At 44.4% G+C, this 27,082-nt stretch overlaps 1 protein-coding gene across 1 annotated transcript in view; it reads right to left on the bottom strand.

Moving 5' to 3' along the window:
- Positions 1-24,996, bottom strand: part of LOC145404005 (uncharacterized) — a 122,953-nt gene extending 97,957 nt beyond the window's left edge. Inside the window, exons 1-2 of the mRNA XM_080275609.1 lie at positions 24,974-24,996; positions 10,730-10,950 (exon numbers count right to left, since the gene is read on the bottom strand). Coding sequence (XP_080131735.1) covers positions 10,730-10,950; positions 24,974-24,996 — 244 coding nt within the window. The remainder of the gene's footprint in view (positions 1-10,729; positions 10,951-24,973) is intronic.
- Between the last annotated feature and the right edge of the window lie 2,086 nt (positions 24,997-27,082).

Here is a 27,082-nt window from a genome sequence, read left to right as displayed (position 1 = left end):
AGCCTAGGTTGTCCCTAAACTGAGATGGACGCAACCTTCTGTTTCTTTTATATTTTGATAAAGAAGCCATTTTTTCTCCAGTATTATATGTAGATAAATCAGTAAATATCCTGCTTTCAGTAAAGTAACATAAAACTTGTATAACAGAGAGTAATTCAAGTTGACCCCACTTTTGCACTTTACATTAAGTTATCTGGCGAGAGGTGGCACCTTTTTCCAGTTTGTGGGGTCTCCCATTCCCTCATGCAAGATGCTAATCTTGGGTCGTATTGAATCTTGGTCACAACACTTCAGCCAATAGACAGCAGCACCCATAGTATACCAGCAAGAGTTGAAAAAAAAAAAAAAAAAAATCCATACAGGAATAAACATTACAAACATAAGAGGGATAACATTCATAGTTATGGTATTTTTATTTATAAGTACAGTACACATACTGTATTACGATATGTACTGTACTGAATCTGTACATTTTACATATTTCTTGTTTTGCACAAGCATCTCAGCAACATATGAGGACTTCACGTGGTGAATATATAGGGGTAAATCCTTCCCTTCCCTTCACACGAATTCCCTCGTGTGAGGTGCTAATCATGGGTCGTATTGAATTTTTGCCCCCTGTGGTTCAGCCACAGGAGCACCCTTATCTCGTTAGTGTCTAAAAATAGTATCTCTCACCTCTCTTTGGATACTAACTACACTGCCCAGACTACAAAAATAACTTGATACTTGCATAAAAACTATCTATCTATCTATTGCCAGAAGCCATAATCCCGCAAGGGGTGGCCATTTGACTTTGAGCTATTTGTTTTATGGGGAGGGGCACTAACCCTCCACCAACCCACTTGCTGACACGTAGGGAGCAAATATGGTTTGGTTATATGGTTACCACCCAGTGTTGTAAATGGTTTCTTGGCTTACAGGAAACCATTTGGCTTGTCACTCAATGTAAAGCCACCTGTAAAGGAAAGAAAAGCAATATGAAGTGACAGGAAAGATGGAATAAATACGAAGAGAGGAGAGCAGACACAGAAAAAGAATGATAAAGGCTAAGGAAGAAGTAGGCAGCACTACATCAAGTGAGTGGATGATGGTTGCCACCACCTACCACAACATAAAGACAAAAACATAAAAAAATAATACAGGCAAATCCCAATTTACAATACCCCTAAATGGAGTACCCTGGAATAGTGATGGGGTAGAAATACCACCCTATCCTGTCTACTGTAGGCCTACCCCTGGTTTTGCAATGGGTTTTCATTTTTTTTTTCTTTTTTACTGATTTTGATATTGTAGACTTAAATATTGCTTAGATTGATTTGTAAACTGTTTTTAAACTTAATGTGTTTTAGTCATAGCTGGAGTGAACACTGTAATTTTGGTATGGATTCTCACTCATCAGACGAGGTACAAAACAATGTGGATAACTAAGCGACTCAAAAAAGAATATTTCGTGTTTGACCATTGAACATCTAACCTATCATGGAATACATAATGATAACTTAAAATAAATATTAATAATAGGAGCCCCCACACTAGTTGCCAGTGTTCGCTGGATCACTAGATTGCGTGGGGTCACTACCCACACAGAGCTGGTATACCTTCCTTTAAAAAAAATTCAATTGGGATTATTCCTCATGCATAAAGCATTATACCAGTGTTATATTCATCATAGATATTTTACTGATGCTTTACATGAGATTTGCACGGAAAAGCTGTCCATGGAGTTTACTAAAAAGCATGAAAGCTTATTGTGTGTTTTTGCATTCAGCACATTTTTACCAAGTGTTGTGAATCTCAGTTGTTGGAAAAATATATCATACAGTTTCCAAATATCTTAATCTTTCATCTGGCAAATCTTGACATGATTCTATCCATTATACACTTAATAATAATAATAACTGTATGGCCGAAATCTTACGGGGCCAAGATCAGCTGACCTGAATTTTTAAAGGCATGATATTCCTCTTGCTTTGAGAAAACGTCTCAGTTCTGCTACAGTCTATTTTTCAACATATTTTTTACCTGAGCAGTGGACCATGACACTATATTTTCCGGAATCATCAGGCAATTTCAAAAGGCGTGGGAGTCAGGTGTGGTATATACACACCATCAGCGCCGCCCTGGGCCCCTGGCTGTGGCCGCACAAACTACGCCACGCTACCCATAAGAAAGCACCTCCATACGAGTTCAGTGGGTTCATACGATCTTCGATTGTTTTTTTTTTTTTTTTTTTTTTTTTTTTTTTTTTAAATAACAGAACGGAGGAAGGAAGAACAAATGGGGGAAAAAAAAAAATCCATACACCAGACTACTGGTGTCCTCCATTCATAAAATATCTGTAACAGTTAGACTTGAACAGTTGTGGGTTGAAATTTGGAGGAAAACAACTCTGGGGAAGCAAGTTCCAGAGAGATGCAGTTCGGGGAATGAAAGAATTCTGATAGGCAGAAGTTCTGCAATATGGCTGAGTGACATTCCAGTCATGAGCGCTACCAGATGCCCGTGTAGCACGAGGGAAGGCATGGAGAGGCGGCACCATGGCCGCAACCTCGTCTGAGCACTTGCCAAAAAAATATCTGTAAAATAATGCAAGGGAGGCAACATTCCTTCTTACTTGCAGGGGAGGTAGTTTATATGTAATGGCAGGGTTGTTAATGATTCTAACAGCTTTATTCTGAATTTTGCCCAGTTGTCTCAATGCAACCTCTCCACAACCATTCCACAAGGGTGAGCAATATTCAAGCTGAGAGCGCACATGACTCTTATAAATTATTGCTAACTGCTCATCGGTGAAGAAGTTACGGACTCTGTACAATAATCCAAGTTTCTTTGAGGCGACCTTAGCAAGTGATCTGACATGAGAGGTCCAGTTGAGGGCACTGTTAAGTGAGACACCAAGAATTTCAATACTTTTGGAGATGGGAATATTAGTAGCACTGAAGGTAATGTACAAATCTGGTAATATCTGTCTATTAGTAAACTGTATATATTTAGTTTTACTAGCATTAAAAGAGACAAGGTTGTTTTGTCCCCATTCACTGATTGTAGCTAGATCTTGATTTATGGAGATGGCTGTACTGAGTTGAGAGGTAGAGATATTAGACTTTGTAAATGGATGTCTGAGTGTGTAAGATACAATTTCTTTATACTCATTTACAATTTTTCCTTACAGATGTACATTCACCATCTAAAAAAAAGGACTGTGATCAATACTTAGGCAGTATAATAATCGCCTGTAGACTGTCCCTAAACTGAGATAGAAATAACCTTCCATTTCTATTATATTTTGATAAAGAAGCCATTTTTTCTCCAGTATTATATGTAGATAAATTAAAAAATATCCTATTTTCAGTAAAGTAACACAAAAATTGTATTACAGGGGGTAATTCAAGTTGACCCCACTTTTGCATTTTATATTAACCCGCGCCGTCCCGGCGACGTGAATTAATGCGGCAACATTGCAAGGTCCCTAATTTGCACAATTTTCAATTTTCGCGAGTGATTTCGCAAGTGATTTTTGGCATGTATACACGGGACACCTTCCTCAATTCCTCTACAAGATGCCAAGCAGGAACAATGCCTTACACCGCATAATCTCTCCCCCCCCCCTGCACGCCATTGTCTCGGCAATTCACCTGTTACCAGTGACCTGGCCAATAAAGACATTCAGGGCCAGAGTGATTCCCCAATCGATGACAATGTGGAGGACAAAGTTTACTGAGCATTAGAGGAAGAAACACTCAGAAATGATGATCAGGTAATGTGGGAAAAAAAAGGTCATGAATGGTGATGAGTTAGTGAGTGAAACAATGCTTATAATGCCTATATTACTGTTTGAAAACCAATATACTCTTGTACTACATATAAATTCATACCAAGTAAATAAATAAATACTGTTTATGAGTGGATAAAATAGTTACCCTCCCATAGAACTCGTTTTCTTTGGTGCCAGCCTGTTCGAAAACCCAGTCAGGTAAGGAAGTACACGTACCTAAATCGCGTATTTTAAACCTCAGGTGAGCGATTTCTTTATGAATTTTCGATGTTTCTCACCAAAAGCGGATGTTTGGGCCAAAAAAAAAAAAATACAAAAACTTCGGGATGGGGCGGATTAAGTCATCTGGCAAGCGGTGGCATCTTTTTCCAGTTTGTGGGGACTCCTATTATGAAAGCCTTAAAGAGTAAATATTTCTTGTATTGATGAAAACTGACTTCGATAAATCATGTGTTTATATTCGGGCTGTTCAAGGAAAACCACGTTGAAAATACAACAGAATTTATAAATAAATGTTGGAAAATAAGAGAAGAAAATAATGGAGTTCAGCAACCAGAACAGTATCTAAAATGTAAAAAGGGGCCGTTGAAAAGGCTATCCTGATAGCATCATCGATCGATAAATCATGTCTTTACATTCGGGCTGCTCAAGGGAGAACGTTTTGAAAATACAAAGGAATTTCTAAATAAATGTTGGAAAAGAAGAGAAAATAAAATAAAGGAGCTCAGCCACCAGAACAGTAACTAAAATGACATAAGGAGGGGCCATTGAAGAGGCTATCCTGATTGCATCATCGATCGCATTCCCCGTCAAAACATCAACGATTCTTTGTCACAACAATTCGCACCTTGGATGATTCTGCGTCATTTACACTCAATCCTCGTAAATCGCGTGTTCATAAATCACGGATTCGTAAATAATGGCTAGGTGGCCGTCAGTCTGCTGTCAACCTTAAATCACTGTTATGTCACGAAAATCGCGGACCTAGGCACCCAAGTGGGCCTTTTCCAGGGAGAACTGTAAACCATGGCATTCAAATTGAAAATCGCGACCCAACAACCAATCACCGCGCGTCCCTGGTGGCATATGTGCATACTGATGCCGCCATGTTGTTGTTGTTTTTGTCCCGCCGGTCCGCACACTACAGACCGTCACGGTGGAGTACGAGAGTTACCTGCCTTTTTTGTGCAACTTCCCCCTGCCTCCTTCCTGCCATGGCCCCTCCTGACCCCCCAATGAAGCGCTCTAAGTAGTATGGCGCCAAGAAGCTGCCGCAGTTGTTGTACAGTCAACGTTTGGAGCTCATTCGTTGTGTTGAGAGGGGAGAGAAGTTTTCAAAGCTGGCGAAAGAGTTTGGGAAGAACAAGTGCTGAGAGGTTCTAAGTTCTTCCCAACACCAGCCCACTCCATTCACTTAAGCAATTTCATCATAGGATTAAGGTGAGATCCCTTAACATGGCTTTTTTCTATTTAATACATGCACTGAATATTCCTAAATTTGTATGTTTGTGTTTGATGGTGCCTAGATAGGTGTAGGTAGGGTGCTGTGGGGGTGGGTTGGCCAAAGTCCAGACCCAAATTAAATCTTCACATAAGAGTTATTATTCATTAATCATGAAATTCGTAAATCATGGCAGTGGTCCAGACCCAAATTGCCGCAGTTTACGAGGATTGAGTGTATACTTTATTACTATGCATAACAGATGATTATTTAATTGTCCTGGGACCGTCTCATGGTGGAATTGTATACAATGCTGCGCTTCTTGTCTACCGAGTTTGAATACGTGTTGGAGATCACATTCTCCAGTGACCTTGACTGGGTACAGGTGAGATAGGCACTGGTTTTAGGCTTAGGTTAGCTTCTTTTACAACTGTTAGGCCATTTACTGTAGTTTGGCTTTAAACTTCTTTTGGACTTATTTGGGTGGGTTTAGAACTTGTTTGGGGGGAAACCCAAGGCTCAAAAATGCATCCCTATACTTTACATGTTAACTCTACCCCGAGATACGATACCCCATCTAGCGATGAGTTTTCAGTTGTTTGTAATACTGAATACTGCAATTTAATCTGTTGCTGACCCTAAATTATGTCACCAAATTTAATCCAGTTTGAATAACAACTTTTTGAGGCAAAGGGCCAAAAGTTTAACACTGTTCTGTGACATCAGATTTGGCTGATTTTTCTCAGATTTGAAAAACTTCACCCATTGCTCATCCTCTACCCTTCAACCAAATTTTGTTTTAAATGGATCAGAACTACAAAAGTTGGCCTGTTGTGGACCTGTTACCTTTGACATTTTTCAGGCAATATCTGCAGTGCTTTTGACCCAGTGAAGAATGAAATCCTAATGTGAAAAAAAACAGGGTGATCCGTTTTGCCATTTTAGAACTACAGGTGGTCACTGACTTGCGATCATGTTACGTTCTGATAAACTGATCATAAGTGGAATTTATTGTAAGCTGAAAATGCACTTACAGTATTGGCAAAAAACCTTGAGACCTGGCAACTGAAATAGGAACATTTTGCATGAGGGGGTTTACTACCATTTGTACCCTATGCAGTTGGCTAGCAGTTGATCGTACATTTTTTAGGCTGTATAGAGTGGCGTGGCATCACACCCAACTCTCTGAAACTTGCCTAGTTTCTCTCTAGCAGTCAAGGGGTGGGCATGCATGACTGCATAACTTTCCATTTCTTGATAATTTTGGACTCATCAGCCATATCGTGCCACAAAATATATTATTTACTGCAGGATGCCCAAAGGCGGCATCACATTAGGCCAAAAGTGGCTAACATGCGAGCAGCTTTGGTGAGGCGAAATGTCTAGCAAAGTCGAGTTGCCATCACACGCATTTGTTTTTCTGAGGTGAAATGGCTAGCAGTGTCATCTGCCTTGGCGCCTCATGGTAATTTGTAAACAAACCACCAAGGAGTACCCACTCTCTTTTCCTCAGTTTCTGCAACCGCCTCACATACTTCAGCAATTCCAGAGCCACATGGCAGTCTACTAGAGTTTTCCTTGCCACACCTTCTGACTACTAGAGAACTAAGCAAGTTTCAGAGGGTTGGGTGTGTTGCTACGTCTCTTACTGCCTGCAGAACGTAAAATCAACTGCTAGCCAACTGCATAGGGTACAAACGGCAGTAAACCCCCTCATGCAAAATGTTCCCCTTTCGGTTGCCAGGTCTCAAGGTTTTTTGCCAATACTGTAAGTGCATTTTCAGCTTATAATAAATTTCACTTAAGATCAGTTTATTGGAACGTAACATGATCGCAAGTCAGTGACCATCTGGAGTTCTAAAATGGCAAAACAGATCACCTTGTATTTTTTCACAGAAGGATTTCATTCTTCACTGGGTCAAAAGCACTGCAGATATTGCCTGAAAAAAGTCAAAGGTAACAGGTCTGCAATAGTCATTTTTGCAGTTCTGATCCACTTAAAACAAAACTTGGGTAGAAGGGTAAAGGATGAGCAATGGGTGAAGTTATTCAAGTTTGAGAAAAATCAATCAAAACTTGATGTCACAGGACTGTGTCAAACTTTCGGCCATTTACCTGAAAATTTTTTTATTCAAATTGGATTAATCTGGTGAAGCAATTTTGGGTCAGCAACAGATTAAATTACAATATTTAGTTTTACGAACAACAGGACACTCTTCAGGGTCACAGAGGAAGGTTAACTTAACACTTTTGATCCAAATTGAACAAACTTAGTGAAAGGGTTCATGGTCATCCAAGGATGAAATATATCAAGCTTGAGAACAGTCAGTCAAAGATCAAGTTCACAGAACTAGGTCAAAAGCTTGGTCATAGCCTGATTGCAAGGTGTGGGCGTTGCACTCTCTGTGTTCCTCCTCATTATATTCTCCAGAAACTTTTATTCAGCTCAAGAGATACTTTTCAGACTGGAGCAGGTCAGTCAGAACCTTCATTAATCCCTTCAATACTGCAATGCTCTAAAATGTTTAATAAATCTACTGTATGAAGATGTAGGATGGAGGTGCGCCCAAAACCAATGGAACAAGGTCAAGGCCATAAAATGACATGTAATCCCATCCCCACATTTTTGTTTTATGGCATACCTTTGTATATTACAAGTATGGTTAATAGTTATACAGTATCATCACAACGACACTTTTGGGGTGCATTTATTCTACATCACAACTGCACATACTTGAGTAAAAAAAAAAAAAAAAAAAATGTAAAGATGGGATTACATATCATTTTACTGCCTCAGCCTTTTTCCAGTGTTTTTGGCACACTGCCATCCCTAACTCATTCCAGGTACACTTTATTAATTTTTTTTTCCTACATCTCAATATAAGGCACACAATTCTATGCAGCAGCTTGTGCCAACACACACCATCCCTGTCATTATATGACAGAACCACACATTACAAGTAGGCACATACAATAATCCCCCCCCCCCCACAGGCATGATTAGACATTTTTCAACAACATCCCACCTTCAGAAACTCCAACACTAGCAATGAACTGAAAACTACAAACCCACACTGCAAAAGGGCAATACACCAACTTGATCAGAACACTGCACCACAACCCCCCTCCCCCCAATATCCACCCTTTGGAATTATTATTAAATAGAGCTGTTCGAGCTCACCTAGCTATACTTAGAGCAGGACACTACCCTGTCTCCAAAGTTATCTGTTTAGATTTGGGTTGGGTGGAATCATTGATAATACATGCCCTGCTCGTAGCTTAGGACCACATGACACAGCACACGTAATGAAGCACTGCTAGGAAACACTAAGATAGATATAACATCAACAGTATAGAGAACCTCTGGGCCAACTCCATAAGAGTGGTTGATTATCTGTGGTTTAAGGATCTGCTTGATCAGAAAAATCAGGGTTAAGTAACAACAACAACAACAATTCATTCCATTCTCTCCATTGCACCAAGTCATCTTGGCATACACCTCAGCACCTGCTGCATTCCCATTCTTCAGCTGCATCACAGCATTCTTCATTTCTGCTACTGTCACATTTCCTGGCACTACATTCCTCTGCACACCACCAAAGCCAGTCACATTTGCAGCTGCTCTGTTTTCATCATCCCCATTTATTATTGTTTCAAAATATTTTTTCTATCTGCTCCTTATTTCACTGTCACTGGTTAGTCTTTTTCCACTTTCATCCCACACACTTGTAACATTTTTTGCTCATTTCACTTCTACACTTTTCCAACTCTTTCCAAAAGGGCTACCAATTTTCCGAGCAATTTGCATTCACTTTTGCTTCCAAGATCATCATTTACCTTCTCCTTATTCCTCCTTACTAGTCTCTCTGCAGGCTTTTGACTCACCATGTATTCTTTTCTTTCATTTGAACTACTTTCCTGCATCCATTTTGGCCATGACTTCCTCTTTTCCTCTTCTGCTCTTTCATCCTCATCATCCCACCAAGCTGCACCATTCTTATTAGTTGCTAACCTCTTGACACCACGCACTGCTTTGGTATTCCTTACTAAACATTCCCTACATGCACTGCAAAAGTCTTCCAGATCCATTTGCTCCCAATTCAATGATTTCAACTCCTCTATTACTTTAACCTGGTATTCACCTGCCACTTCTTTGTTTCTCAGCTTCTTCACTTTCAGTCTTTCTCTGTGATTGCTTCTCTCTTTCTTTTATCCACCTCACTCTTCTCAACGAAACCTTGCATACTATGATCATACAATCAGTTAGATCTTGGTATCGTCCTCCCACTGCCCTCGTTTCAACAACACTCTTACAAGCATGTAATTAATCAGGCTTCTTTCACCACTCTCTCCATTCCCTTTGTACCATGTATATTTGTGTGCCTCTTTTTTCTGAAAATACGAATTAGCAATGCATAAACTCCTTTCCTCGCACAAGTCTTTCAGTCACCTTCCATTATTGTTCTTCCTTGATACACAGTAATGGCCCGTTACACCATTTACAGTCATCTGTCATAAATACTGTACTTTAACTCTTGGGCATCTATCCTATCACTCAATCCGGCTGATCCCAGAATTTGTCCTTTTCTCCCTAGCCCATATTTTAATAGGGAGCATATGCAATAATCACCGTCACTCTCAGCTTCTTGAACTGGAACTTGAGAAAAATACATCTTGAACTGATGCATTTGTAATTTTTCATTCCTCTCTACTATTCATCACCCATCAACAATGGAACTCCTTCCCTGCATCATTCACACACACATGCATACCCAGCTTTACATATTTCACACTCTCCCACTTCACATCCTTTCAACTTCATTCCACATACCAAGAAATGCTATCATGGTGTACCTACAGCACTCATAAGAACATTCACCACTTCCATCCCTTAACTCTCTTCTTTCATACCTTTCACATTCCATATGGCCATATAAACCTTCCCATTTTTTCTGGGCCCTGGGCAGGTACTAGACCCTCTGAGGCTCTATAAAACAATATTCTACTGTGAACTGCATTTGTGCTAACTAGACAGTGACCCTCAGTCCAATAAGGGTGGGCAGACTCCATACCCTCCACCTCTGGTGGCCCAGCTGTTAAGATATGCAGTTGTACCTGACACAAAATGAACAGAACTGATTTTTATATTATCCAGCCTTTTTCCTTTGAGATACTGGCTTATCAGAGCAGACCATAGGTACCAGTATCTCCTTTCCTCACTCAGTTTCAAAGCTTTTCCCTCCCTGATTATGGATTATCTTCAACAACTTGTAGAATTCTATGTGTTTCAATCCTGCCTCTTATGACAGCCATGGATATGGTAATAAAACACTATTTTTAAATTATACACTATGAGAAGAGAAAAATATTGTTAGGAAATTAGCTTTGTGTACGTCCTAATGCTGCCAATATTGCAGACTTCTGGTGTGATGACATCAAGTGAAAATCCTGTATAAGATAACCCCACAAAACTTCCTCTGCCCTTTTACCTTCAGCCAAATGTACAATACCTGGACTTTCCTGTGTGGTGATGGAGGTGATTGTCCTGCTATCCTTACAGCACTCCAGAGCACCCTCTGCTTTCTGGTGCAGTTTAGGACACACTGCACACTTGTACCTACAAGAATTCTCCTGTGTGGTAATGACAGTGGGGATGATTCTACTCTCCTTACAGCATTCCAAGGCATTCTCCGTTTTCTGGTACAGTTTAGGACACACTGCGCACTTGTACCTGCACAAACAAAACAAAGACAGTAAGATAGTTCTTTACTCTTGTATTAATACTGATGCACTTGAATATTTTAATAAGAAAATTCTGTTTTGTTCAGGCAAGATAAAGGGTAGATGCGTTAGCATCCAATCACAAACAGCTACATTTTTCTGTCTGACCTCTGATCAAGACATTAACAGTCAGCCGGAATCCCCCTTGTTTACTCATATGTATACAGTAATCCCTGTACTATCCGGACGCCCACTTTCCGGACATCCCCACTTACCGGACATAATCGTCCCGGGATCCAATACAGTAAAACCTCGATATAACGGATTTCAATAGACCGGAATTCGCTTTTATCAGACTTGAGGAGCTACCGGACTAAATTCCTATACATCGGAAAAAGTCTGATAAAGCCAGAAGCAGTCCAGACTGCCTGACCATTTCAGCTGTGTTCACCACAATAAGGTAAATAAAAGACATGTTTATCAGTGTGCACTAGAGTATTATTGTATATATTATACCATTTGATTATATGTAGTGAAGTTATAACACAGTACACTACCGCAAGGGTAGTCAAAACAGTTTAAAAACTGTTCATGTGATCTGGACTAATGTCTGATATATCAGAAAAAGTCCGGATTAGCAGGGGGAAGTCCAGATGTCGCTTTTATCGGAATTTCTCATTTTTCGGAATGGTTTGGGCCCAAATTAGTCCGTTATAGCGAGGTCTTACTGTATTCCCAAAATGGTCAGAAAACCGCAAAAAATTTGAAAAAAATCCGACTTTTTCCCGCCCGTAATTTGAACTTGGTGCGGGACAGCTTTGTTTTTGTGCGTCATTCCTCCGACGTCCACTAGATCACCCCTGCATCCTCCCAACTTTTCCTGTCTCTTGTCGTGAGTGTATGCTCGTCGTCATGGCTGCCCACGTGCTCGCTTTTGTAGTGGTGCCTTACCTGCTGCAGGCACTCCTGCTGCTCTCGTGCCTCTTCTTCGTGTGTGTGATGATGGCCCCGTCACCTGAGAGGAGGAAGAGAGTGGTTTTGACTTTGGAAAAGAAGAGGGAGATATTGGAGAAAGTAGATGCGGGATGGTCTTCGTCACGCATCCTTCGTGAGTTCAACCTGGCCCGATCTACTTTGTTTGATATCAAGAGATCCCGAGACAAACTCATGCAGTACACGGCTGACTTCTCGTCGAAAAGCAAACGCAATGTGGAGAGGAAGATGATGTTTACTCCCAAGTTTGCTGAAGTCGACTGCTCCATGTTGATTTGGTATCGACAGCAACGAGCTGCTGGTGTGATGGTACGTGGTACGGAGCTGAAGGCTGCTGCTGAGAAGTTCGCAAGGCTTCACGACGCCCTAGACTTCAAGGCATCCGAGGGTTGGCTCTTCGCGTTCAAGTTACAACATGGCCTTACCAACTGTAAGTCTCATGGGGAAGCTTTGGATGCTAACCAGGATGGAGTAGAGGAGTTTCGGCACAAGGTGAAGGGCTTTATCGACAGGGAGGGCCTCACTCTCGGTCAAGTCTACAATGCTGACAAAATTGGTTTATTCTATCGCTCTTTGCCTACGAACACTCTAGCCGAGGAGACGGAGAAGCGTGTACCTGGCTGCAAGCTCTCCAAGCAAAGGCTATCTGCTTCGTGTTGTGCTAATGCTAACAGCATGCACCGGCTTAAGCCCATTATTGTTGGCTGTGCAAAGTAGCCTTGGTGTCTTCGTGGGTTGATGGATGTCCTTCCTGTTGTCTGGTACCATTCCTTGAAGGCATGGTTCACAGCCCGCATCTTCAAAGACTGGTTCCACCGCCATTTCGTCAAGGAGGCCATACATTACCAGGCGGAGAAACTGGGAATCCAATCCGACCAGGTAAAGGCCCTCCTTCTCCTCGACAATGCGCCTGCCCACCCGTGCGACAAGGACTTGGTGGCTATGAATGGCCGCATTAGGTGCATGTTTCTGCCACCTAATACTACTGCTCTCATCCAACCAATGGACCAAGGAGTGATCGTGGCAGTGAAGCGGCTATACTGACAGAAGTTCCTGGACGAGGTGATGGTTGTTCTCGAGGACGAGGACGAGCGCAGGAAGGGACGGGACACGCAAGGCCAGTGGACTTTGGAAAACCTTTGCTGCTAAAACATCAAGTCTGCCATGTACAACTGGGCCAGTGCATGGAAGGAAATCCCTGTCAAGACTAGAAAATGGTTGGTCTCCTCTGCTTCTCAGAACGGATGTGGAGCACAATTTCCTAAGTTTCGACGTGGATTACTTCCATGCACATCTACGTGCGCATGGGGATGATGTTGATGTGGACAAAGTGTGTGAGTGGTTGGATGACGGCGAATGTGATCCTGGGTATCAGACCCTGTCCGATATCGAGATCGCATCTTCAGTTGCAGCTTGAAGATTCTGACGAGGACGGCGACGATGATGCGGACTCCTCTCAGCATGACACTACTCCAGCCATCCCTAAGCTTAGCGCACCCTGGGAACACCTAGAGTTTGTTCTGGACTGCCTGGAACACCCGGACTGCGACAGGAAATGGGGCCCTTGGGACTTCTGGAGGAAGTGCGTGCTTTCAGGCAGCGCATCATTAATCTTCAGACTCATCGTTCCTTGTGTCAATCAACAATTGACAGCTTTTTCAGGACTATGACCCCCGCTGTGCCCAGCCCTGGCTCCACTCCATTGCCTCCCCAAGACAGGCCCTCATGCTCCAAGCCACAGCCCAGCACATCAGCCATGGTGTAGTCACCGCTTGAAGTGAGTTTGCGTCTATCTTCTGAGTCGTCTGCAGTGGGTACGCCATCACTACGACCCAGTGACGTACCCCTAGGTCACCTCCCTGTGATATTCTCAGACTCTGACAGTGATTAAACAGCAAGAACTTCTCCACTAGCCCACACGGGAATTTAGTGTTGTGCAGTGAAAGAAAAACAGTGCATACAGTATTGTTAAGAAATTAGAAATTTGAGTGAAAAGACAAACAATTTTTGGACTGTAAATTTAACGAAAATTAACATGAGTGTGTTTTGTTTAGAAAATGGTTTTATGAGTGGAAAGACATAAAGTGCAGAGTGCAACACTTATTAAGTTACAATGGAGCTTAAGTAAGACAAGAGTGCACAGTGTGAAGAGAATGGACTTCTGAGTGCGAATGACTAAGTTAAGTGCAAGACTTCATGAACAGTGTACTGCAAGTGCTTCAGGAAATCCTTCTCACTGTCAGAGTCTGAGAGGAGGCGGTTATTCATCGAGATGGCCATGGACTTGCTGTAAGTAGGCAGAATGTTTCATATTGTACTGTACTGTATTTTCCATACGGTACTTACCTCAAACACCTCATTTCACTCTTTTATGTCCCTTATTGGTGTGAATATGTAGTGTCTTAGGTGCTATGCATGAGCAGTAGGGAGGTATTTTTCTGAGTTAGGCTAGGTTAGGGTCCATAACTCCCAGTCCAGGAGCCAGGGATTTGTAAGTACCCAGAATGTTTAATATTGTATAAACCTACCTCAAAAACCTAATTTTATGGTTCTTTTGCATTTATTTCAGTCTTTTATGTCCCTTATTGGGACACTATCTGGACAGGACCACTTTCCTGACATGCCTTTGGCTCTATTACGTCTGATAGTGGAGGGATTACTGTACATCAATCTTGACCGCGTATGATCACCTCCTTTTGAGCTTCCTTTGAATTATCCAATTTTTTACATATATTTTTTTCCCCTGTTATTGAACATAACAGTCTGATCACCAAGTCCAATCACATGACCACTAACTCCAATCACATGGCATTAATATTACAGATCAATAGCTTATAGCTTGTCTTTCTAGTATGTCAGTATGCAACAACTGAAGAATGTTTGAACTAATTTATTTCTAGATCCCACAAAACTTCTTGACTGCATGACAAACTAGAGCCATTCTGTATTTTTTTCAGTTACAGAACTTAGGAAAAATATAATTTTCCTACACTTTTAGGTATCTTCCAAAACAGTGAGGGATTTATAACAAGTTAAAATGCAGTAGAGTAAAAAAAAAAAAAAAAAGGAGGGCTTCAGTCCTTTATTCTAAAATAAGGTAATACGATTTTATTTATAAAAATAATATACAAATCCTCGTAAATTGCGTGTTTATAAATCACGGGTAAGTGGCTGTCAGACTGCCGGCACCCTGAAATCGCTGTTAAGTCACGAAAATCGCGGATCTAGGAACAGAAGTGGGCCTTTTCCGAGGAGAATCGTAAACCACGGCATTCAATTTGAAAATCGCGACCCAACAACCAATCACCACCCGTCCCTGGTGGCAAGTGTGCATACTAATGCCGCAGAGTTAATAAGAAACATCGGGAACTCATCACCCACTATTTTGCCTGGGTAAGGGCAGAAGCTGAGCCTGAACCACAACCTGGCCCTTCACACACTGAGGACGTGGATAACGTAGCATCTGTCATCTCTGAGGCAGACTTTGAGGGCTTTCTGAGGGAGGCAGAGGAGCTGGAGAAGGGAGAACAGCATGAGAGAGCATCCCCACCTCATGCTGAGAGGTTCTAAGTTCTTCCCAACACCATCCCACTCCATTCACTTAAGCAATATCGTCATAGGATTAAGGTGAGATCCTTTAACATTGCTTATTTCTATTCAGTACATGCACTGAATATTCCTAAATTTGTATGTTTGTGTTTGATGGTGCCTAGATAGGTGTAGGTAGGGTGCTGTGGGGGGTGGCTGGCCAAAGTCCAGACCCAAATTCATTTTTTACACAGTTATTACTGTATTTATAAACCACGGAATTTGTAAATCGCGGCAGTGGTCCAGACCCAAATTGCCGCGATTTACAAGGATTGAGTGTACCTGTATAGTATGAAGTAGATGTGGGTGCCCATCATCCACTCGGTGTGATCCTGCTTTGTGGCCTCTACACTGAGTGACTAGCCAAATGGTTTCCTGTACCTGGGAAACCATTTACTACACTGGGTGGTAACCATACAACCAGAGTTTCTGGCCGGGTTAAGTGTCCCGCAGATACCCATATCTAAAAGCACTAAATTATGGCAAATGATTTGGAGAGCCTCAGAGGGCCCAATACCTGCCTAGGGCCACAACCAAATGGGCAGATTCGCATGGCAATGTGATATGTGAGAGGCGTGAATGAGGAGAGTAAGAGGATGGAAGTAGTGGATGTGTTCAAGAGCGCGAGGTATGCCGTAATGGCACTGTGTGAAACAAAGATGAAAGGGTGTGAAATGGAGGAGTGGGAGGGTGCAAAGTGCGTAAGATCGGGAATGAATGGGTTAGGAAGATGCCAGGAAGGAGTTGCTTTGTTGATGAATGAAGTGTGGCAGAGTGGAATGAGAGATTACAAATGTGTCAGCTCGAGATGTATCTATGTCAAGTTCAAGTTTGAGAAGGTGAAAGTGGCAGTGATTGTACCATATGCACCATGTGAGGACAGGGGTGAGGCAGAGAAAGATAGGTTTTGGGATGAGCTGGATGAATTAGTATGAAAAATGCCCAGGAGTTATAAAGTGATTGTAATGGGTGATATGAATGGCAGAGTAGGCACTAGTCCCGTGAATGATATAATGGGTAATAATGGAGTACAGGAAAGAACAATAATGGGAAGCAACTGAAGGACATGTGTCAGGAAAGGAGGTTGTGCATTTCTAATTCTTATTTTGAACACAAAGATGCACATAAATATATGTGGTATAGAGGGAATGGATATCATGTTGAAAGGAGTCTGACAGATTATGTGCTCATAGAGAAATCGATGCTGGGTAGTGTTGCTGATACGAGGGCAGTGTGAGGGAGATGTGGAGGTTTGTCAGATCATATGATTGTTGTATGCAAGATCAATCTGAGAGGAGTGACGTGGACCAAGAGAGAGAGGAGCTGTCCGGAAGACAGACTGAAAGTCGAGATGCTGAGGATCCAAAAAATGGCAAATGAAAACATGGCCAAAGTAGGGGAGGAGTTAGAATCAATGAACTGGAATGAAATGGATCTGGACAGCTTGTGGAATGTATATGGGGATTGCTTAGTTAGGAATGCTACAGCAGTGTGTCATGTGGCAAGACTAACAATTACGAAGAAAGGTACGACATGGTGGGATGGAGAGGTTGAGGGAGCAGTGGAGGAAAAGAAGTGGCTAGAGTGGATACAACACAGGGGTTCAGTTGAAATAATAAATGAATATATCAAGATCAAGAAGCAAGTAAAGAGTCTAGTGAAGAGGAAAAAGAAGGAGGTCAATGATGATCTAGGAAGAAAAATGAATGCAAGTTACTCTGAAAATAAGAAGTTATTCTGGAAAGAGGTGCAGAAATGTAGAAGTGACAGTGGAAAGAAATGTGAAAACATGAAGGACGTAAGAGGTAGATTATTAACCCATGGGAATGAAGTAAGGGTCAGATGGGAAGAATACAGTAATCCCTGTAATATCCAGATGCCCATTATCCGGACATCCTCAATAACTGAACATTTTTGTCCCAGGATCCAATATTCCCAAAATGGGCAAAAAAATTAAAAAAAATAAAAAATAAAAAAAAATCCGACTTTTTACCGCCCGTAATTTGAAGTTCATGTGCGCGGCGCGGGCCAGCTGTGTTCTGGTGCGTTGTTCCCCCGACGTCCGCTAGAGCGCCCCTGCATCCTCCCCACTTACCGTCCGTTTCTTGTGTGGGCATGCTCGTCGTCATGGCCGCCCACGTGCTCACTTTTGTGGTGATGCCTTACCTGCTGCAGGCTCTCCTGCTGCTCTCATGCCTCTCCTTTGTGTGTGTGATGATGGCCCCGCTGCCTGAGAAGAGGAAGAGAGTGGTTTTGACTCTGGAGAAGACGAGGGAGATATTGGACAAGGTGGATGCGGGATGGTCTACCTCACGCATTTTCCTTGAATTCAACCTGGCCTGATCTACTTTGTTTGATATCAAGAGATCCCGCGGCAAACTCATGCAGTACACAGCTGACTTCTCGTCGAAAAGCAAACGCAACGTGGAGAGGGTGATGTATACTCCCAAGTATGCAGAAGTCGACTGCTCCAGGTTGATTTGGTATCGACAGCAACGTGCTGCTGGTGTGATGGTGCATGGCACGGAGCTGAAGTCTGCTGCTGAGAAGTTCGCAAGGCTTCACGACGCCCTAGACTTCAAGGTATCCGAAGGTTGGCTCTTCGCGTTCAAGTTATGACATGGCCTTACCAAACGTAAGTCTCATGGCGAAGCTTTGGATGCCAACGAGGATGGTGTAGATGAGTTTGGACACAAGGTGAAGGGCTTGATCAACAGGGAGGGCCTCACTCTTGGTCAAGTCTACAACGCTGACAAAACTGGCTTGTTCTATCGCTCTTTTCCTACGAACACTCTAGCTGAGGAGACGGAGAAGTGTGTAACTGGCCGCAAGCTCTGCAAGCAACGGATATCTGCTCTGTGTTGTGCCAATGCTAATGGCATGCACCGGCTCAACCCCGTGATTGTTGGGCGTGCAAAGCAGCCTCGGTGTCTTCGTGGGGTGATGGATGTCCTTTCTGTCGTCTGGTACCATTCCTTGAAGGCATGGTTCACAGCCTACATCTTCAAAGACTGGTCCCACCGCCATTTCGTCAAGGAGGTAATCCATTACCAGACTTAGAAACTGGGAATCCCACGCAACCAGGTAAAAGCCCTCCTTCTCCTCGACAATGCACCTGCCCACCCGTGCGACAAGGAGTTGGTGGCTGAGAATGGGCGCATTAGGCGCATGTTTCTGCCACCTAATACTACTTCTCTCATCCAACCAATGGAGCAAGGAGTGATCGTGGTAACGAAGAGGCTGTACCGTCGGAAGTTCCTGGACGAGAAGATGGTTGTTCTCGAGGACGAGGACGAACGCAGGGAGGGACGGGACACGTGAGGCCAGCGGACTTTGGAAAACCTTCGCCGCTACAACATCAAGTCTGCAATCTACAACTGAGCCAGTGCATGGAAGGAAATCCCTGTCAAGACTCTAGAAAATGGTTGGTCTCGTCTGCTCTCGGAACAGATGTGGAGCACAATTTCCTAGGTTTTGACGTGGATGACTTCCATGCACGTCTACGTGCGGATGGCGACGATGTTGATGTGGACGAAGTGCGTGAGTGGTTGGATGACGACGAGGGCGATCCTGGGTATTAGACATTGTCTGATATCGAGATCGCATCTTCAGTTGCAGGTGTCAGTACCCAGCTTGAAGATTCCGATGAGGACGGCAACGATGATGCGGACTCCTCTCAGCACGAGACTACTCCAGCCATCCCCAAGCTGAGCGCACTCCAGGAACACCTACAGTTCGTTCTGGACTATCTGGAGCACCCGGACTGCGACAGGGAGATGGGGCCCCTGGGACTTGCGGAGGAAGTGCGTGTTTTCAGGCAGCGCATCATTAATCGTCAAAATCGTTGTTCCTTGCGTCAATCAACCATTGACAGCTTTTTCGGGCCCGTGACCCCTGCTGTGCCCAGCCCTGGTTCCACTCCATTGCATCCCCAAGACAGGCCCTCATGCTCCGAGAAACAGCCCAGCACATCAGGCATGGTGGAGTCACCACTCGATGTGAGTTTGCGCCTCTCTTCAGAGTCGTCTGCAATGGGTACACCAGCACCATGACCCAGCGATGTAACCCTAGGTCACCTGCATGTGCTACTCTCAGACTCTGACAGTGATTAGACGCCAAGAACTTCTCCACTAGACCACACGGGAATTTACAGTGTTGTGCAGTGAAAAAAAAAACAGTGCATAGTGTTAAGGAATTTGAGTTCTGAGTGAAAAAAAGATTCAATGGACTGTCAGTGTAACATAAATTAACTAGAATGTATTTTGTTTTGAAAATGGTTTTATGAGTGGAAAGACTTTAAGTGCTGAGTGTAACACTTATTTCATTAAGGTACAGTAATCACTCCAATATCCGGATCAATAGAGCCATCGGTAGGTTCGGATATTGGTTTTGTCCGGATATTGGGCCCCAGCTTATGGACTTGTACTTACGGACCCTAACACAGAGAAACACCTATACAACTCCCTCCGGACATGCATAGCACCTATTTAACACCCAAATCACACCAATAAGGCACATAAATGACTGAAATAAATGCAATAGACACATGAAATGTGGGTTTAGAAGTATGTTCATACATTAATAAACATTCTGGTACTTATGGACTCTAACCGAACCTAACCTAACCGAACCTAACCGAACTCTGAAAAACACATTCCTACTGCACATGCATGAGGTAAGTTTAGTATGGAAAGAAGTACAGTATGACACTTTCTGGTAAGTATAGTATGGGAAAAAATACAATATGAAACATTCTGGTAAATATAGTATGGAAAATAGTACAACATGAAACATTTTGGCTACTTACAGCAAGTCCCTGGCCACCTCGATGAATAACCGCCTCCTCTCGGACTCTGACAGTAAGAACGATTTCCTGAAGCACTTGCACTACACTCTTCCTGAAGTCTTGCACTGAACTTAGTCACTAACACACAGAAGTCCGTTCTTTTCACAGTGTTCACTTTAGTCCAAATAATGTTCCATTAAATTTAAGTGTTGCACATTAACTTTTCCCAAGTTTTTTTAAGTTTCCAAAGCCAAAACAAAGAAGGTTAGTTACGTTAAATTTCTTTTCTACTTAGTCTTTTCTCCCAACTTGAAAACCTTAACACAACACACCGTTTTTTTCACTGCACAACACTCAAAATTCCCGTGTGGTCTAGTGGAGAAGTTCTTGCTGTTTATTCACTGTCAGAGCCCGAGAGTATCACTGGCAGGCGTCCAAGGGGTGCATCGGTGGGTAGTGGTGATGGCGTACCGACTACAGAAGACTCTGAAGACAGCCGCAAACTCACGTCGAGCGGTGACTCCACTGTAGCTGATGTGCTGGGCTGTGGCTCGGAGCATGAGGGCCTGTCTTGGGGAGGCAACGGAGTGGAACCAGGGCTTGGCACAGAGGGGGTCACGGGCCTGAAAAAACTGTCAATCGTTGACTGATGCAAGGACCGACGATTCTGGCGATTGATGATGCGCTGCCGGAAAGCACGCACTTCCTCCACGAGTCCCAAGGGCCCCATCTCCCTGTCGCGGTCCGGGTGTTCCAGGTAGTCTAGGACGAACTCTAGATGTTCCCGGAGTGCGCTCAGCTTGGGGATGGCTGGAGTAGTGTCCTGCTGGGCGGAGTCTGCATCATCATCGCCTTCGTCGTCGGAATCTTCAAGTTCGGGACTGACACCAGCAACCGAAGACGCGATCTCGATATCAGACAACGCCTGATACCCAGGATCGCCCTCGTCATCGTCCAACCACTCACGAACATCGTCCACATCAACATCGTCGCCGTGCGTACGTAGCCGTGCATGGAAGTCATCCACGTCAAACCCTAGGAAATCGTACTCCACATCTGTTCCGAGAAGCAGACGAGACCAACCATTTTCAAGAGTTTTCACAGGGACTTCCTTCCATGCACTAGCCCAGTTGTACAGCGCAGACTTGATGTTGTAGCGGCGAAGGTTTTCCAAAGTCCGCTTGCCTCGAGTGTCACGTCCTTCCCTGCGCTCGTCCTCGTCCTCGTCCTCGAGAACCACCATCACCTCGTCCAGGAACTTCCGACGGTACAGGCGCTTTGTTGTCACGATCACTCCTTGGTCCATTGGTTGAATGAGAGCAGTCGTATTAGGTGGCAGAAACATGCACCTAATACGGCCATTTTCAGCAACCAAGTCCTTGTCGCACGGGTGGGCAGGTGCATTGTCGAGGAGAAGGAGAGCCTTTACCTGGTCGCGAGGAATTCCCAGTGTCTTCGTCTGGTAATGTATGACCTCCTTGACGAAGTGATAGTGAAACCAGTCTTTGAAAATCACAGCTGTGAACCATGCTTTCAAAGAATGGTACCATACGACAGGAAGGACATCCATCACCCCACGAAGGCACCGAGGCTGCTTTGCACGGCCAACAATAACGGGCTTAAGCCGGTGCATGCTGTTAGCATTGGCACAACACAAAGCAGATATCCGTTCCTTAGAAAGCTTGCGGCCAGGTACACGCTTCTCCGTCTCATCGGCGAGAGTGTTCGTTGGCACCGAGCGATAGAATAGGCCAGTTTCGTCAGCGTTATAGACTTGACCGAGAGTGAGGCCCTCCCTGTCGATCAAGCCTTTCACCTTGTGCCGAAACTCGTCCACTCCATCCTCGTTAGCGTCCAATGCTTCGCCATGTGCTTTACGGTTAGTAAGGCCATGTCGCAACTTGAACGCGAAGAGCCAACCCTCGGATGCCTTGAAGTCTAGGGCGTCGTGAAGCCTTGCAAACTTCTCAGCAGCAGCCTTCAGCTCCGTTCCACGTACCATCACACCAGCTGCACGTTGCTGTCGATACCAAATCAACGTGGAGCGGTCGATCTCTGCATACTTGGGGGTAAACATAACCTTCCTCTCCACGTTGCGTTTGCTTCTCGACGAGAAGTCAGCCGTGTACTGCATGAGCTTGTCTCGGGAATGCTTGATATCAAACAAAGTCGACCGGGCCAGGTTGAACTCGCGGAGAATGCGAGAGGAAGACCAACCCGCATCAACCTTCTCCAATATCTCCCGTTTCTTCTCCAGAGTCAACACCACTCTCTTCCTTTTCTCAGGAGGCGGGGCCATCATCACACACACTAAGAGTAGGGCAGAGAGCAGCAGGAGGCCTTGCAGCAAGTACGGCACCACCACAAAAGCGAGCACGTGGGCAGCCATGGCGAAGAGCGTAGGTCTTGTCGCGGTGAGAGACAGGCGGGAAGTGGGGAGGATGCAGCGGCGCTCTATCGGACGTCGGAGGAATGACGAACCAAAACAATGCTCTCACGCGGCGCGCGCGGCAAGTTCAAATTACGGACGGCAAAAAATCGATTTTTTTTCCAATTTTTTTGGATTTTCGGACCATTTTGGGAATGTTTGATCCCAGGACGATAAGGTTCGGTTAGTGGGGATGTTCGGTTATTGGGCGTCCGGATATTAGAGGGATTACTGTACAATGGAGCGCAAGTAGACAAGAGTGCGCAGTGTTAAGAGAATGGAATTCTGAGTGCAAATGACTAAGTTCTGTGCAAGACTTCATGAACAGTGTACTGCAAGTGCTTCAGGAACTCCTTACTGTCAGAGTCTGAGAGGAGGCGGGTTATTCATTAACATGGCCAGGGACTTGCTGTAAGTACCCAGAATGTTTCATATTGTACTGTACTGTATTTTCCATACTTACCTCTAACACCTCATTTCACTCTTTTATGTCCCTTATTGGTGTGAATAGTGTCTTAGGTGCTATACATGTGCAGTAGGGAGGTGTTTTTCTGAGTTAGGCTAGGTTAGGGTCCATAACTACCAGTCCAGGAGCCAGGGACATGTTGTAAGTACCCAAAATGTTTAATATTGTATAAACCTACCTCTAAAACTTCATTTTATGGTTCTTTTGTATTTATTTCAGTCTTTTATGTCCCTTATTGGTGTGATTTGGGTCTTAAATAGGTGCTATGCATGTCCAGAGGGAGTTGTATATGTGTTTTTCTGAGTTAGGGTCCATATATACAAGTCCAGGAGACTGGGGCCCAATATCTGGACAGGATCACTATCTGGACATGCCTTTGGCTCTATTACATCAGATATTGGAGGGATTACTGTATTTTGAAAATCTGATGAATGGGAATGGAAAGAGCAAAGCAATAGCTAACATGATTGGTTTGGGGGATGTACTGAGAAGAAATGCAATGCCAGGAAACATGACACTCACAGAGGTTGAAAATGCTATGAAGTGACTGAAAACTGGGAAAGAGGCTGGGGTTGATGAGGTATATGCAGAGATGATTAAGTGTGGTGGAGAGAGCAGAATGAAGTGCTTGTTGGAGATATGTAAGAAGGAATGGATGAGTGAAACTGTGTCACTAGAGTGGAAAAAAACACTGATTGTACCCCTGTACAAAAATAAAGGTGAGCAAAATGAGTGCAACAATTATCGTGACATAAGTCTATTGAATGTGGTAGGGATGGTATATGGAAGAATTATCACAGAGAATGGAAGAGAGATATCAGAAGTCTTAGTGAGTGATGAAGAGGGTGGCTTTAGGAGTGGCAGGGGATGTGTGGATCAAATATTTGCAGTTAGACAAATGGTGAAGATGTGTGAGGACTATAAGGTGTTTATGGCATTTATGGATCCGGAAAAAGCATATGACAAAGTAAACAGAGAAGGATTGTGGAAGGTTTTGCACATGTACGGTGTAGATAGTAAGCTGCTAGGTGCCGTCAAGAGTTTTTATAATGGTAGTGAGGCATGTGTAAGGGTAAATGGATATCTAAGTGATTGGTTCACAATCAGTGTGGGCATCTGAAAAGCTTGTGTGATGTCCCCATGGTTGTTCAGTATATTTATGGATGGGGTGATGAGAAAAGTAAAAATGCAAGTAATGGAAAGAGGGATAGCATTAGTAATGAATGGTGATGGATGGAATATCTCAAATTTTTTGTATGCTGATGATGCAATGCTACTTCCAAACACCAGACAAGAGCTTGGCATACTAGTGCAGAGTTCTGTAGATGTCTGTGAGCATCATGCCTTGAGAGTAAATGTTAAAAAAAAGAGTAAAGTGATGGTTACTAAGAGAGAATGTGACTCACAGTGTGATGTTACAGCGAATGGAGAGAGACTGGAACTAGTGAGAGAGTTCAAATACCTGGGTAGAGTGATAGAAAAAAGAGGAAAATGTGCAAAAGATGTGGAAAGTGGAGTGACACAAAGAAGGAAAGTAGCTGGTGCTATGAAGGCCTTGATAAAAAACAGAGGCTTGAGTGTTGCAGCTGCGCGAGGCTTCCGTGAAGGAGTGTTAGTGCCAACTTTAATATATGGATGTGAGACTATGGTATGGCATGAAAATGAAAAGTCAAGAGTAAGACCAGTGGAGATGGGACTGCTGAGGAATGTATGTGGAGTACAGAGAGTGGATATGATACAGAATAATGTGATTCGTGAAAGATGCGCATTACCCTCTCACCAGCCCAATCTGCATCAGGATCGAGGTGGAGCTGAACCTTACGCTCCATACAGCACCCCAGAGACGGCCTCCACCCACTCACACCAGGAGATGGCCTCCAGCCGCTCCCCCCTTAGAGACAGCCTCCTGCTGCTCCTACCAGGAGACGGCCTCCAGCCGCTCCACCCTAGAGATGGCCTCCAGCTGCTCCACCTGGACCACACACTCCACCTGCAGGGCCTATGATGGCCTCCAGCCACACATGGGGGAAAAAGAGTACGTCCCCTTTCCACCTGCAGGAGACACAGAGGGCACAACACCGGCGACGGCCTTCTGCCGCGCCTCCAGACGGGAGACGGTCTCCAGCCGCTCCACTCCCACATGTTGTCCTCCAGACAGAACTCAGGTGACAGCCTCCAGCCGCTCCACGCCCACACGTTGCCCTTCATATGAGACTCAGGTGACGGCCTCCAGCCGCGCCCGAAGGCAGGCGACAGCCTCCAGCCATGCCCGTAGGCAGGCGACGGCCTCCAACCGTGCCCCGTCTGCGGTCCTGTCAGGAAGTCAGGCTCCGGCGATGGCCTCCTGCCGTGCCAACAGGGTTGGGACGGCCTCCAGCTGCCCTCCTCCTGTTGCCCAAGGGACCCCGGCAACGGCCTCCTGCTGCACCAGCGAGGGTAGCTACCAAAGCCCCTCCCCTGCTGTGACTTCACAACGTCTGTCCCCCTACAGCTGTAGCAGAGTTGAGTGTGGCAGCCCCCAGACAGAGAGTGACCCGATCATGGACTGATGGTGAGGCCCTGTTTTATCCCCGGGGCTGTTCTCCCTGCAACCGGTGCCTGAAGATGACCTGCCCCTGACGGATCCCCCCCAAGGACAACACTGCAGCCCTGCCCTGATGGCGGGACACCAGGAAGGGGACTGTAGTCTCCGGGATCTCAATGGCGCCCCCAGCACCCAGGGGTGAGGCCTCCCCAGTTCCCACCCCAAACGACGTCGCTCTCCCACCAGGTGTATACGGGAAAGCCTGGAGAAGCTGTTTGGCCTGTGTCCTGTGGGCCAGACCTTTGACCACCACCCCCAACACGAGGGGCCCCTGAGCACGCCCATTCCGAAGGAGACGATCCTCACCCTTGCCCAGGACTAAGTGACTCAGGTGTGTGTATGTGAATAAGTGACTTATAGTGCCGTACAGTGCCAAGTGGAAAGACGTGAGAACTCCCAATCAGTGCAGTAGTGACAAGCCATCTATGATCTCTTTCTTCCCCCCCCCCCTCGTGATTGTGCTAACCTACCGTGCAACTTATCTCTCCCACCCCCACCCCCACCCAGTGACCAAACTTACACTCAGTAAGACACTTAGAATGAGTGTTTAACAGTGAATCAAGGAACTCCCACAGAACCGGGATCCACCAAAGTGAGAGACTGTGTGAGGGGGAATATCTAAATCTAAACTCCCCCCCCCCCAGCATACAGCACTGAGTTAGAGATAGTGAACTATCCACACGCACTCACCCTGATATAATAATACCGACTGCATCTCTCGTATCCTGCGCAATACGCTTAAACTGATCAGCAGTCCAAGGATTGATGTGACATTAATATTGTAAGATTGTCTGCCGTTCCTGTAATTTAGAATTGGTGAATGCACATGTAGGTTGTTGCCCGGAGCTTTTATGCCCTGTTCCTCTTATGTTTGTGTTCTAGCCCTGGTCTAGAAAAGGACGCAAGTACATGCCAGGTGTTTGTAGGACAGGAAGCCAACCTAAAAACTCCCAGCATAACAGTAACCAAGGCTGCATACACAGAAAAAGCAGGTTGCCTGCGCGGCTGATTTCTTGCACCAACTCGTCTTGGTTACCTGCTTGGGTAGGTGTTCACAAAGGAAGCAGGTGACTAGCTCCGACCTGCGTGACGTTAAAGGGACAAGGGAATGTGAAAGGCTGTACCTTTGCTGCTCTAATAAATTTACTAAGCTAAGACTTAGTAATAAATTTGCTCATCATTGCTGATTGTTTCTTTCACTTGCTTTTGTAATCCATTGCATTAATGTCAACAAAATTTTTTTGTGATAAAGCTTCATCTATCAACCTACATAATCAGGACCAGAATCACACAATAA

Source organism: Coenobita brevimanus, chromosome 62 (genome assembly GCF_032717465.1).
Source record: "Coenobita brevimanus isolate Jiangsu-jjx chromosome 62, ASM3271746v2, whole genome shotgun sequence".
Taxonomy (NCBI): domain Eukaryota; kingdom Metazoa; phylum Arthropoda; class Malacostraca; order Decapoda; family Coenobitidae; genus Coenobita; species Coenobita brevimanus.
The sequence above is the reverse complement of the archived record's forward strand: the minus strand, read 5'-3'. Positions and strand labels throughout refer to the sequence as shown.